Below are 12595 nucleotides of genomic sequence, written 5' to 3' on the forward strand. Positions count from 1 at the left end.
GGTCGCTTGGAGAATGATCTCGACGTTTTCTTGCAGGGTCGGAGCGTCGACGGGAATTCCTTTCGCCGCCGGCACGGGCTCCGAATTCTGCCATTTGCTCGTTTCCATGCACGCTGGGGTCTCGTTCCCCGCGAGGCGCGGCTTGAGGTGGTACCTGGTGGCCGCCTTGTTCGACCCCGACGGGGGGAGCAAGGGGCGCTTGTGGGGCACTCGCAAAGCGAGGTTGATGTTGAGTGTGTGCGACTTGGAGAGCGCCTTGCGGCGGAAGCCCCCAATAAGGATGATACCAAGGAGCTCCTTGGGCGATCACGGCGAGCGCCGGTGGAGGTAATCCCGGGTTGGAGAGGTCATAGGCCGAGACTCCTTGGTTTTCTGGCGTGGATCCTCCCAACGCCACATTGTTTCCTCTTGTAGGTTCCGAGGGCAGGGTCACCACCGGTTGTAGGGAAGGTGGCGCGAAGCCCATCGAGCGTGGCATGCCGAGTTCCGTATCCCCTGCGGGAGCGGCAACCGTAGGCAGCTCACCGATCCTTACCACTACGTTGGTGAGTGTCGAGGGACCACCTAAGACGGTTTCGAGCACCTCGGTTCCTTCCGGGACGGCCGGTAGTGGAGAGCCGACCATGACTTCTGTCGTGGCGACAATGCTTGTGGCGACGTCCGGATTGGTGAGGGTTCCTTCTTCCTCGGGAGCACCCGAGGCACTTGCTTTCTTCGTTTGCAACCGTGTAGACTTCACGGCAAATTGGGACCCGATGAAGTAGGCTTCGTCGGGGCCATTAAATCTTCAATTGCGGCGAGGGTTTCCCACGGTCGGCGCCACTGTTGTTGTTCTCGACAACAATTAGAAGGGGTGCCAAAGCTCGGTGACAGAAGTACGAGTATAAAAGTAGGGCGTGTACGCCGGCCTCATAGCAAAGGTCGCCGTACACTTGGACAAGTTGACACGTCGATATTTTTTTAATAGGTTCGGTCGACCCTGCAGGTGCGACTTAGTCCTATGTTAGGAGAGGCTTCGAGGGGGTCGTTAACCAAAACGTTCGGGTCGATCGAGGCTCCCTGAATCACTTAGCGAGAGGTCGAAAGGAGCCACCTCGTACTTGGGCCGAACGAGGCTTCCCAAGTAGCGAGGTCGAGATACCCTTAAGACTCTAACTCGATTCCCTCTCCTTCGGGCTCGGGCCGAACGAGACTTCCCGAGATCCCGAAACTAGAGCTCCTCTCAAAGAGGCTCTCTAGCCCTCTCCCCTTGAGTTTATTCAAACGAGAGTGAATGGTACATGCCCTCATGGGAAGATATTTATAGCTTAGGGGTCCATGACAAAAGACCATGGCTACCCTTGGGGGAGAGAGAAAAGTGAGGGCAAAATGGTAAAAGTAGCTTCTTAGTCCATAGCTTTTGTGTGCACCGTGTGGGAAAAGTGGGACTTAGTCCATGGTCCATCATGGATTAAGGGCTCCCTCCTCACACCTCTCTTGCTCTCTATTCTAACTCATTTGATCCTTTGACCATGACATGAGAGATTTGACTTGTTGACTTGTATTCTTTTGCCACGTAGGATTGATCGTGCCACGTGAGCGTCTTGACTCGTGCTTGGGAAATGTTGACCCAGTCGTCGCCACGCAGGATTTACGGCCCGACCCATATAGGGGTTTTATTTTACTACAACACTAAGTAATTTCCCTAAATCTAAATCTATATTTATTTATGTATACATACACATATCTTGTTCTTCTTGTGTTGATTTTGCTCTGGAGTCGTTGCAAAATGCATGCAAACCCATTCCGGCCAGTTTCAATAAAAATTTCAAACCATGAGCTCAACTCCTTCCCTTCCTTGGGGATAATTGAGCAATAAATCTCTTCAAACGAGGGGGCAGTCCTCCTTCCTTTGTTGGCAGCATGATCAACAATCTCTCCAAACCAGGAACTTCATTGAGGACTGTTGAGCAATAATCTCCCCGAGCGAGGGGGCAATCCGTAAAACAGGCTCCGGTAGGGTCCTTTCCCGTAAAGGCCCAAGCGGAAGCGACCAATTGGACCCAGACCCTCTCCTCAGGGCCTGTCTGCATTCTGCACTCTGCTCTGCGAGAAACCAACCAAGCAAAAAACAATCAATGGCCAGTCGCCGGCGGCGGGAGGAGCGGCGCGCGGCAGAGCGGGCAGGTGCCGCGGCCGTGGCCAGCCCAGCGGTCGAGGCAGGCGCGGTGAAACACGTGGCGGCATCCGCGGGGCCGGCGGACCCGGGCGGCGCCGTGGAAGTCGGCCAGGCACACCGCGCAGCCCTCGGGGAGGAGGATCTCGCCGGGGCTGGAGGAGACGAGGGGGAGCGCGTCGAAGCGCACCGCCGGGGAGTGCGCGTCCAGCAGCTCCTCCCGCATCTGGTGGTGGTCGTCGGCATCGGCGCCGGCGGGATGATGGTTGATGTAATTGTAGTCGACGTCGAGGGCGCCGGTGAGGCGGAGGAGCCACGAGGAGAGGCGGCAGAGGAGGGAGAGCAAGTGCAGCAGCAGCCGTGGCATCCCCGAGTACCCCACCGCCGGGAACCCCATCCAATTTAAACAAGATCGAACAAGATGTTGAAGAATTTAGCTAGCAGGAGCTGGAGCTGAATTAGGAGGGCTTAAGCTAAGCCAGCTGCTCTGGGCTTTAAAAGGAGAGCAGATGAGCTGAGATAGCTGGTGCAAGCAAGGAGAGAGGAACAGCTCATGGATTGATTACGCTGGCTAGTCAGTGCTTCCTCCGATTATAATTTGCTGTCGAAATATTACACGTATGAAATAATTTAGGAACAGATCGGTGATAGTTGTTTGTCGTGGATCGACGACTAATGGGGGCTTGATTAGACGATATGAAGTGGATGGATGGACATTTGGACAGAGAAGAGACATTGCACGTGTTTGTGTTGCGCGCGGGAGAGACACGTACCGTCAGGTGCGCTTGTCCATCGCATGCAGGAATGCATTCAAACACCTCTCTCTGCGGCCGGGACCCACGCACATGTTCTACGTGCCAGTAGGAGGGGGGAAAACATCCCTCCGTCTCGTATTAAATAACTCAAATTTGTCTTAAAAACAGACATATCTATATACTAAAATATGTTTAGATACATGTAATATTTAGCATTTAATATGGGACGGAGGAAGCAGTATACACTCTTTAAAAATACTGCCTCTATAGATGTCTTTAGGGATTAGAGGCAGTCTCTAAGCATTGCAGCTCTCTGCCTCTAAGCTATAGAGGTAGAAAATGCCTCATTTCATGGAGGTATCCTCTAAACAATGTAATGCATGTAAAATAAAAGAGAGACTATATATCATGAGAGAGACTCCACAAATACTTTATCCTCAGACGCAGGATCCATCTTAGAAGTAAAATTGCCTCTAAAGACTGCAACGTTTGTTGACAAGGTACTACCTCCGTCCCATTTTAAGAGGCACACACGAGTCCCAAGATTACAAATTTAACTAGCAAATTTTAAATTATATTTCATAAAAAATATATCATTAGATTCGTAGTCAAATGAACTTTTTAATGATATATTTTTTATGTCATATAATTATATTTTGATGGTTAAATTGATGATCTTGGGACGCGTGCGTGCCCCATATAATGAGACGAAGGGAGTAAGAGAAAGGGGGTGGGTTCCAGCTTGGAGGTAAAACTACCTCTAAATATTATGGATGTAACCATGTATGTAGAGACATGCGGGATCCATCTTAGAGATAAAATTGTGTCTAAGGACCGGAGCGTTTGGCCCTTGTTGGCCACGCTCTCTGCTTAATTAGCTAATGCATCATGAATAGATTGCCCACGCTCTCTGCTTAATAAGCTAATGCACCATCTATGGATGCAGGGACAACTCGATCGAATTAGCCAGGGAGCTCGCTAGCTAGCTAGCAGCTACACATAAACATGCCATGTGGACGCATTGATATATACTAATTTATTCTCTCCGTTTCTAAATACTTGTCGTTGTTTTAATGAAAGCAACAAGTATTTAGGAACGGAGGAAAGGAATGCGATCTAATCACATGCACCAGCCAGATTAGTTTGGTTAATCAATGAACTAGCTGCCTAGCTGGGATGGATACGCGTCGATGACTGTACACATAATCTCTTGTCGGAGACATGTAGGCGCGCCACGACACGCAACATTGGGGATCGATGGACGGCCATGTATATATACGTACGGCAGGCCGGCACGGCATGTGATCCATTGGTATAATTAAACACCCGGCCGGCCGACCGGCCAGATCAGATCAGACCATTTCGTTATAAGACAAATGAAGGCACCATATTATTCATATTAATCACCCATGTATTCCTAAGCTAGCTAGCTATAGCTAATCGCCAGCAAGATCTGGACAAAAGAAAACGTACGAACGCTGTCCGGCCAGCTCCTTGATTAATTTTTGTCATGAATCCTATGTATAGGACACGTGCCAAGTAAACATCTTATTATTTCTTTTCAAGAAAGAAAAGCAACCAGTGTTACAGATAAAAAATGATACTCTTCCTCTCACCGGTATTACTTGTCTTGAATTTGTCCAAATATGGATGTATCTATGTGTAAAAAACGTCTAGATACATGTAATATTTCGACAAGTAATTCCGACCAAAAGAAGTAGAACATGTACTCCTATATATCAAATTAATTTAACTTTTTTTATTTTTCCTTTTCTTCTTCACCTTGCAGTCTTTTTGGAAGTTTCCTAATCACCCTTTCTTTCTTTCTTCTGCTCTTGTTCTCGTCAGCATTAATCAGAAACATTTAATAAGCAAGCTCCTCTTTTCTTTTCTTCTCCTCTCGATCCAACGCACACAAACCGAAAGGGAAGAAAAATCCAAGAGATCAAAAAATACATGCATTATTGCATGAGGTTGCCAATGGTGGGTACGTGGGCCGGGACCCTCCCCGGCATGGGCTTCGATGGGCAGACAGAATGGGACTGCCGAGTGGGCCTCGTGGACCCGCCTGTCCCCCGGGGGCCCATGATATGTTGTCTCCATCGCCAACAGCCCATGATAGTCGACTCCGTGTCCCTCTCTCTCTCTCACCCATACCCTTTGCTGTATTTTTTTTTAATTTCCTAAAGAACCTACTCCATGATTTTTTTCCCTGTGAAAAAATATATATTTTTCTAAGCAAGTTATCTGTAGAGAGAGAGCTGCAAAATGGGCCGGCTGATCTTATATCTGGTGTCCGATCAGTGCAGTGGGCCCAACATTTGTCTACCGTTTCAGGCCCAAGAAGCCCATCAACAACAATTAACGGTGACTAGGAACTGTGCCTGTTCTAAACAAAAACTTGGAACTGTGCCTCTACATACAAGATACAACACATGACTGATGTGATGTGCTCCACGCCAGATCATGGCTGCAGAAACAGGCCATCAGTTTTACTTTTACATTGTTTCTAAAAAAATACTATTATATCAGTTCTAAATTAACATTTCATAGGAAAAATATCTAAAATAAAATAAAAGCTTTGCAATGATATATATACTGGTGGGTTGAGATTAGAAGATCTTCAATAGATATCAGTTTATGATACTTTGTGAGTCTTTACTTCTCAATACGAACAAAGAAGACTAAAAAGATCTTCCCTAGATTACAAACAAATTAAGCAACTTTAGCATCTGATGATTAAATCTAGCCGTGAAACTGACAGCAGCCACTACTAGGCTCCCAAAATAATTAATTAATGCCAGCATCCAATCTAGTATATATGCTTGATTACAATGTCCATTACGCTGATTAATTATATCCGGTCAACTTCTCAAAAAAGCAAAATGCAAATGACAAATATCTTTATTCATTTTGACAAAACTTTAATTTTGTGGCAGAGTAAAGGCAGCTTTTATCAGCATGGGGAGACATGCAGCACTTTGCACAACCAATGGGCCAATGCCAAAAGCCCAATGCTTTCTTTTTCCCTTTTTTCTTTTTCTTCCAAAAAATGTGCTTTGCTTAGGGTGTGTACCGTCACTGATTGGAGCAACACCTTACTGTTCTATCTAACTGTCCCTGAAAGCAGATAAAGCTTTGATTAAGGTATGCAGATGAATGTGACTCAGATATGGATGCAGATGTGACTGAGATTTGCAATATCTGCAAATCAGTGAGCAATGAAAGGAAATACAGTTAATTAAAATCTATTTACTTACTCCTGTACTTTCCCTCAACAGTCATGAAACTTTATTTACTCCAGCAGTATGGTTTCTGAATCCAGTCCTGCAGTAGAAACAAAGTGGTGTGTTAAACATTGTCACTGTTGAAAGTGACAGTTGGGCAGATCCTCACTGGACAATGTGCTATCTGTCTGTCTGTCTGTTTGGGTAGGCGAAATACCAGGGGATTTCGTGTGACCGCACCGGTCTTGATCTACTAGCAGTTGTCGGCGACGAAGATTTTATTTTTCCTTCCCTGCTACATACAGATACAGTAGCTGGCTCGCTGGCCATTTGCTGATCATGAACTGATACGTAGTTCCACCATGGCCAACGACCAACGTCGCGTGGCAACAGCCGCGCTTTCATCGGTCATGTTAGCAACTTGGAAGCTGCTCCTCTCCCAGTCTCGCCATTATCAAAGGTGGTGAATGGGAAACATGGAGCTTTCAAACTGGGTGATCACTCCACTACAACTCCTCCTCCTCCTTGCTTTCCTTTGGATCGGATCGGCTCTGCCTTTTTTTCGCTACCGAACAGTTCTCCATCCTTACCATGATAAGAGTGGAGTCAAATTTGCATTCCAAACAAGAGCTGCCCAAACTCACCAAAGCGTGCAAACAATGGAATATTTCTGATTGATGCTTCCACCCCCCCTCTGTTTGCTCATCTTTCTCCAGTCCCCTCCATCTCCACGGCCCGCATGGCGACAAAGGAAACATCATTGCCACTAGTCAAAATATCTTCACCATTCATGTTACTTAAGAAAAAAAAATCAACTCTTTTTTCTCTCGTGCCAATTTGATTCGGAATGGCTCATAACATGCTTTCAGCTTTAGTTAAACATATGTCTTATTGCAAAAACAGATTGGAAAGATGCGATGCGTGCCATGCGTCCACTGCGCATGTATATATAGCACAACAGATACAAGGGAAGCCAAGAAACCCTTGATATCTAAAGTTGCTATCTTTTTTTTTGACAGAAAACTGTAGGAGAGGCTCCAATATATTGATATAGATAGTTAAAACACAGACCAGCTCAGGCTAAACTTGCTAGTATCTAACTATAAGTGTAACTATTAAGTCAAACAGAATTGGTTGAGTTCCTCGGACACCAAGCTATCGCATAATGTGCAGTCTCGGCTAGGTGCGCTGCACCTTTCTCTCTTACCACTTATCAGTAGCACCATCTTTGGAGGGTAAAAGGGTCATTGTTGCATCTCCTCAGTGACATCTCTTTAATTTTTTATACGAATCTCTAGCTAGTAAAAGAAGCCTATAAGTAGTCCATGGCAAGAGCAATTGTCATGGAAATTTAAGTGAAGGGGGGGATCAAACATGTTTAGGAGCACAATGCGGGGAGGCATCGATGAGTGGAAACCAGTGATCGCAATGCTGGTATTTGACCTCATCTCTGCGGTGACAACAGCCTTGATCAAGAAGGCGCTCGCGGAGGGGCTCGACCGCCTAGTACTTGTCACGCTGCGACAACTGGTGGCCACAGCCTTCCTTTCTCCGATTGCATTTTTCAAAGAACGGTACATCGATTTTACTAGCAGAAAATGATGAGAGTTTGGAACTTAGACTATAATACATATTTGAACTTTTTTTTGGTCAGGGGCAAAAGGCCTAAGCTCACACTGGAGATCCTTGTGTACCTCTTCTTCAGTGCAGCTTTGGGGTACAGTTACAGACAAAACATGGCATCACAACAGTCACTTGCTCAAAGTAGTATAGTGGCTTGGATATATCACAATATACTATCCTCTTGGAAATGATTCTGTTTGATTCATCGTTGCTATTTTGTTGCTCTCTCCCATTTCTAGTGCCGCGCTCTCTCAGTATACCTTCTTCTACGGGTTGCAGTACACGACTGCAACATTTGCCATAACTTTCACTAACTTGGCTCCTGTGCTCACTTTCCTCATTGCTGTCTTGCTAAGGTGTGTGCTGCTTTCCAAAATTGGCCTTGGTTGGTGCCTTCATGCAATTTTGTTCTTCCTTTTCTAATGCAATCTGAATCCTTGGGGATCAATACAGGGTGGAGTCACTGAACATGAAGAACAAGGCCGGTGCCGCGAAGATTGCCGGAACACTCATGTCGTTCGCTGGCGTCATGCTCCTTACGCTCTACAAGGGTGTGCCCTTGACACACCAAGCTGTGCCTTTAGGTCAGCATGCAGCTGCAGAAGCAGAATCTGGCAAGAAGAGCTGGACACTGGGAACTATAGCATTACTGGCAAATGGCCTGTGCTTCTCCTTTTGGCTCCTGCTGCAGTCTAAGCTCACCAAGAAGTACCCGGCACTCTACTCCAGCACTGCATACATGTTCCTCATCAGCTCCCTACAGGGCGGCTGCGTGACCGGGGCGATACAACGACGGGCATCTGTGTGGGCCCTCACAAAGACAGTGGAGATCGTAACAGTACTATATACAGTAAGAATCATCTTGGTTCAGTTCATAAGAAAAGAGAGAGATATGGGATAACTCTGCAGAGAATTTGACTGAACCCAAAAAAAACATTTGTTTCATGTGTTTCAGGGAATTTTGGGGTCTGGAGTGGGATATGTGCTGATGACATGGTGTGTGGAGAAGAGAGGGCCAGTCTTCACTTCATCCTTCATCCCTATCATACAGATCATGGTTGCTATAATTGATTTCTTCTTCCTCCATGAGAATATCTACCTTGGAAGGTTAAACCTTACTTGCCTCAGTTATTAAATCAATACACTATATATGATGTCCATTATTTCGATTCCCACACTGAAATATGCTTAATTTGTCATGCTTTTAGTAATAACTGTTAATTATCAGAACTGACTCTGTGTCATAAACCAAAGATAAAAATATCATTAATTTAGGTGTGCAATGATATATATACATTGCATGACTGAGTTTTTGTCTTGTCCTTAATGGCTGGTCCAAATGGCATCACCTTTCTTTTTTGTAACTTTTGCTTTTATCCTTGCAGTGTGTTGGGGTCCATATTAATGATCCTGGGCCTCTATATTCTGCTGTGGGGAAAGAGCAGGGATGCCTCAGTAACGGCAGCATCTGCGGAAGAAGACGAAGAGGATAAGGAGAAGCAGGTCAAATCATGAGGACCAAAACTGTGCAATTCTTGGGTTGTAAAACATGCCAGGGTTTTCCTCCTTAGTTTCCTAAACCTAAATGGAAAAACCAAGAGAAATACTAGTATAAGTATTGCCGTTGTTGTATGCATTTTTGCTCGAGGGCGTGATGAAACGATATATGCCACGCTGATTTCAGCAGCTATATATGTGCCTAAATTTAGGCCAAATTCAAATTCTCTAGGTGATGGAGAGCGGCGGCATAAGCTGCACGTTAGACCATCATAATCTGTCACATTGAACATGAAAGTAAATAAAAAGGAAAGCAAAATATTCCCCGCACGATCTTCGTACTAATGTACAACCCCACGGTCCTGTGAGGTCGGCTATCGAATCAATGCTTTGCGATTTTGATTTGGACCTAAAGAAATATTTTGCTCATCAAAGAAGAGACAGTGGGCATTGGATCTTAGAACTTTCCCATGGGTAGGTGTTTCCCTACATTGTTCTTGATAGGCCCTAAACCCGGCTCATGCTATATTTTCAGTGCTAAACACACAGCATCTAATGCTCTACAGTAGAAGCAGGCCATGCAGGAAGGATCACAGGCTATATTTTGCTTGCCAGAAACTGGAAAAAGGAGGGGAAAGCTGTATTTTGTTCCACTGCACTACCTAAAGAGAGCTATTCGATGCAGCTGGTTGCGCAATTTGATCGATGCGAAAGACTTGCGCAATTGTTCAGATATTCTCAGGTCAGGAAACAAGCATCAGGCTCTTTGTCCTCCTCACTCCGAGGCCATGTTTTTAGCTCATCTGTCACGTGTACGAAAACGAGAACCGCAATCGGAAACCATACATTCCTTCCTGCGGATGCCAATTTGCCAGGACCTCATCTCAAAATCAGCAACCCCTATATAACCATGTCATAACCCAGAGAACAAAAACTGCCAATCAGATCAGATCATCAAAGTTCAGTTTCAGGAGAACAGCTGGGAAAATGTGGAGCGCGGGATGCGTGGATCAGTGGATGCCGACGGCGGCGATGGTGGCCACGAACATCGTGATCGCTGTCATGACCGCGCTGCTCAAGCAGGCGCTGAGCCAGGGGATGAACCGGCTGGTCCTCATCACTTTCAGGCAGATGCTGGCCACTGTATTCCTTGGCCCCATTGCCTACTTCAAGGACAGGTATATCGTCCTCATCATCTTCATTGTCGTCATCATCATCAATCGTCAAAAGTAAAAAGGCAAAGTTAATCATGATGAGAAACAGAAGCAGCTACTGCTGCTGCTGCTAGTAGTCGCCGCTGGTATTCCACTGTTGCTGATCCTGATCATCCATGAAACGAACTGTACGTTTTCTTCTTTCAGGAAGACAAGACCAAAGCTGAGTGCTGAAATCTTTGTGTACATGTTCCTTAGTGGAATCCTTGGCCCGGTGCTGCTCCAGTACACGCTCTTTGTTGGATTGGAGTACACTACAGCAACGTTTGCTGCAACTTTCTCCAATCTTCTCCCAGTGGTTACCTTCTTGATTTCACTCGCTTTCGGGTAATCATTGTTCCTTCTTTTCTTTTACACCGCAACGTCTTCTTCTTCTTTTTTGAAAAAAATAAATCCAACCACAGGAGCAAGTCTTCTTTTTTGTTTGGTAAAAATATGAGTCTCATATAATGACAACAGAATTATGCCATCTTGTATAACTATATTATAAGTCTGAATCGATTCTATTTGAACAATTATTACTATTTTACTTTCCATTAAATAATTTAACCAGCACACACCAGAATTAATCTTTAAATGCAGACTGAACTAAGATCAAATTTTACTAAGATCCTAGTAGAGAAAGAACTTTGTAGATTCCTCATGAATCATAAAGGAAAAAAAGAAGTTTGTAAACTCCATGGATCCTACAACTGGTTTCACCTCGATTAGTTTCCTATGCAGAGCAAACCCATCAACTAAACACTTGTTTTCATAAGCTAGTTGGTTAATTGCACCAAATGTATGAATGTAATGTAATTATTCAGGTATGAAGCAGTGGAAGTGAGGAGCAGGTCAGGGAGCGCCAAGATCTCCGGCACGCTGCTCTCCCTCTCCGGCGCCATGATGCTCACCTTCTACAAGGGCTCGCCCCTCACCCACCTCCACCACACCACATCATCGTCGTCCTCGGCGCCGGCGGGGTCCGCCGGGCATGGCGGCGACGCGGTGCGGTGGGTGCTCGGGTCGGCGTCGATGCTAGCGAACGTGGTGGGGTTCGCGGGGTGGCTGCTGCTGCAGCGGCGGTTCACGAGCCGGTACCCGGCGGTGTACTCGGCGACGGCGTTCATGTCGCTGCTCAGCTTCGTCCAGGCTGGCGCGCTCGCGCTCTCCACGCAGCGCTGCGCCGCCGAGGTCTGGCTGCCCAGGGGCGCCGTCCAGATCGCCGCCATCGTCTACTGCGTAAGACCCAATTCAACAAGACCAGATTCATCAGAGATTCAGAAAGAGTGGAATTTTTTTTGTTTGATTTGATGAAGATAGGGATGATTTTGGTTGTGACCTTGTGGATTCTTCAGGGGGTGGTGGCGTCGGGGATCGGGTACCTGATGCTGACCTACAGCGTGGAGAAGAGAGGGCCCGTCTTCACCGCCGCCTTCAGCCCGCTGTCGCAGATGTTCGTCGCCGCCATCGACCTCTTCCTCCTCCACGAGCCGCTCTACCTCGGAAGGTCAGCAGACATTAATGTTGATCCACGATTTATTTACACTTGTTGATTCTCCAATTGAGCTTGATTGTTGATGAATCTGGTGTTTGCTGATGGATGGATGTTGGAATGATGCAGCGTGCTGGGGTCGGTGCTGGTCATCCTGGGGCTCTACCTCGTCCTCTGGGGCAAGAGATCAGAGCAAGCCGCCGCCGCCGCCGCTCTGACGAAGCCGGCGCAAGCAGCAGCAGCAGCTGACCTCCATGGAGAAGTAGAACAGCAGCAAGACAGAGTGTGAACTCTCAACTGCAGCTGCAGATGCATCACACCTGAACTGACGGCGACACCCATGTCAAATAGCAGAAAAATCTGAATGATCTGCTCACTCTGGATGCCATGTCTACATGATCGATCCTCCAATACGAGCTCTAATTTTTAGCAGCTATGTATGGCAAATTGGCAAAGCACATGGCATGATGGCAGGGAAAGAAAGAAAGAAAGAAGGATGTTGTAATTTCTTCTGATCCATCAATGCTGATAAATACACAGAAAAATAGATGCTGATGGTGCTGGTGCCATTGAACTGAACTAATCTATATATACACAGTGCCCTGATTACTAGCCAATAGCCATCCACTCTGTTCTGTTCATCCATCCCA

The 12595-nt window shown here is 46.4% G+C and overlaps 3 protein-coding genes and 1 long non-coding RNA gene across 4 annotated transcripts; 2 read left to right on the forward strand and 2 right to left on the reverse strand.

Moving 5' to 3' along the window:
• Positions 1–1220: 1220 nt before the first annotated feature.
• LOC100836215 (E3 ubiquitin-protein ligase Os03g0188200) lies at positions 1221–2789 on the reverse strand. Its single transcript, XM_003561176.4, has one exon. The coding sequence runs from the start codon at positions 2550–2552 to the stop codon at positions 2115–2117; it is 438 nt and encodes a 145-aa protein (XP_003561224.1). The 5' UTR covers positions 2553–2789; the 3' UTR covers positions 1221–2114.
• Positions 2790–5939: 3150 nt separating this feature from the next.
• LOC112270009 lies at positions 5940–6483 on the reverse strand. Its single transcript, XR_002962281.1, has 3 exons — positions 6355–6483; positions 6171–6237; positions 5940–6030 (listed from the first exon to the last, which is right to left on the reverse strand). It is a non-coding gene; the product is annotated as an uncharacterized LOC112270009 (long non-coding RNA).
• A 981-nt stretch (positions 6484–7464) lies between these two features.
• Positions 7465–9587, forward strand: LOC100842979 (WAT1-related protein At3g30340). Its single transcript, XM_003557209.4, has 6 exons — positions 7465–7711; positions 7792–7854; positions 8000–8116; positions 8214–8610; positions 8716–8867; positions 9146–9587. Exons 1-6 carry the CDS (start codon positions 7512–7514, stop codon positions 9273–9275), a joined length of 1059 nt encoding a protein of 352 aa, XP_003557257.1. The 5' UTR covers positions 7465–7511; the 3' UTR covers positions 9276–9587.
• Positions 9588–10088: 501 nt separating this feature from the next.
• Positions 10089–12500, forward strand: LOC100836516 (WAT1-related protein At3g30340). The gene is made up of 5 exons (XM_003561177.4): positions 10089–10435; positions 10619–10798; positions 11278–11692; positions 11809–11960; positions 12075–12500. The coding sequence occupies exons 1-5, from the start codon at positions 10245–10247 to the stop codon at positions 12232–12234; spliced, it is 1098 nt and encodes a 365-aa protein (XP_003561225.1). The 5' UTR covers positions 10089–10244; the 3' UTR covers positions 12235–12500.
• The last annotated feature ends 95 nt before the right edge of the window (positions 12501–12595 follow it).

This window comes from Brachypodium distachyon, chromosome 1 (assembly GCF_000005505.3).
Source record: "Brachypodium distachyon strain Bd21 chromosome 1, Brachypodium_distachyon_v3.0, whole genome shotgun sequence".
Lineage (NCBI taxonomy): Eukaryota > Viridiplantae > Streptophyta > Magnoliopsida > Poales > Poaceae > Brachypodium > Brachypodium distachyon.

Bases quoted from the DNA above. Each gene is read 5' to 3' on its own strand.
- LOC100836215 (XM_003561176.4), bottom strand. From the start codon at position 2,552: ATGGGGTTCCCGGCGGTGGGGTACTCGGGGATGCCACGGCTGCTGCTG.
- LOC100842979 (XM_003557209.4), top strand. From the start codon at position 7,512: ATGTTTAGGAGCACAATGCGGGGAGGCATCGATGAGTGGAAACCAGTG. The intron at 8,611-8,715 runs GTAAGAATCATC...CATGTGTTTCAG, and splicing joins TCGTAACAGTACTATATACA to GGAATTTTGGGGTCTGGAGT. The intron at 8,868-9,145 runs GTTAAACCTTAC...TTATCCTTGCAG, and splicing joins GAGAATATCTACCTTGGAAG to TGTGTTGGGGTCCATATTAA.
- LOC100836516 (XM_003561177.4), top strand. From the start codon at position 10,245: ATGTGGAGCGCGGGATGCGTGGATCAGTGGATGCCGACGGCGGCGATG. The intron at 10,436-10,618 runs GTATATCGTCCT...TTCTTCTTTCAG, and splicing joins ATTGCCTACTTCAAGGACAG to GAAGACAAGACCAAAGCTGA. The intron at 11,693-11,808 runs GTAAGACCCAAT...TGGATTCTTCAG, and splicing joins TCGCCGCCATCGTCTACTGC to GGGGTGGTGGCGTCGGGGAT.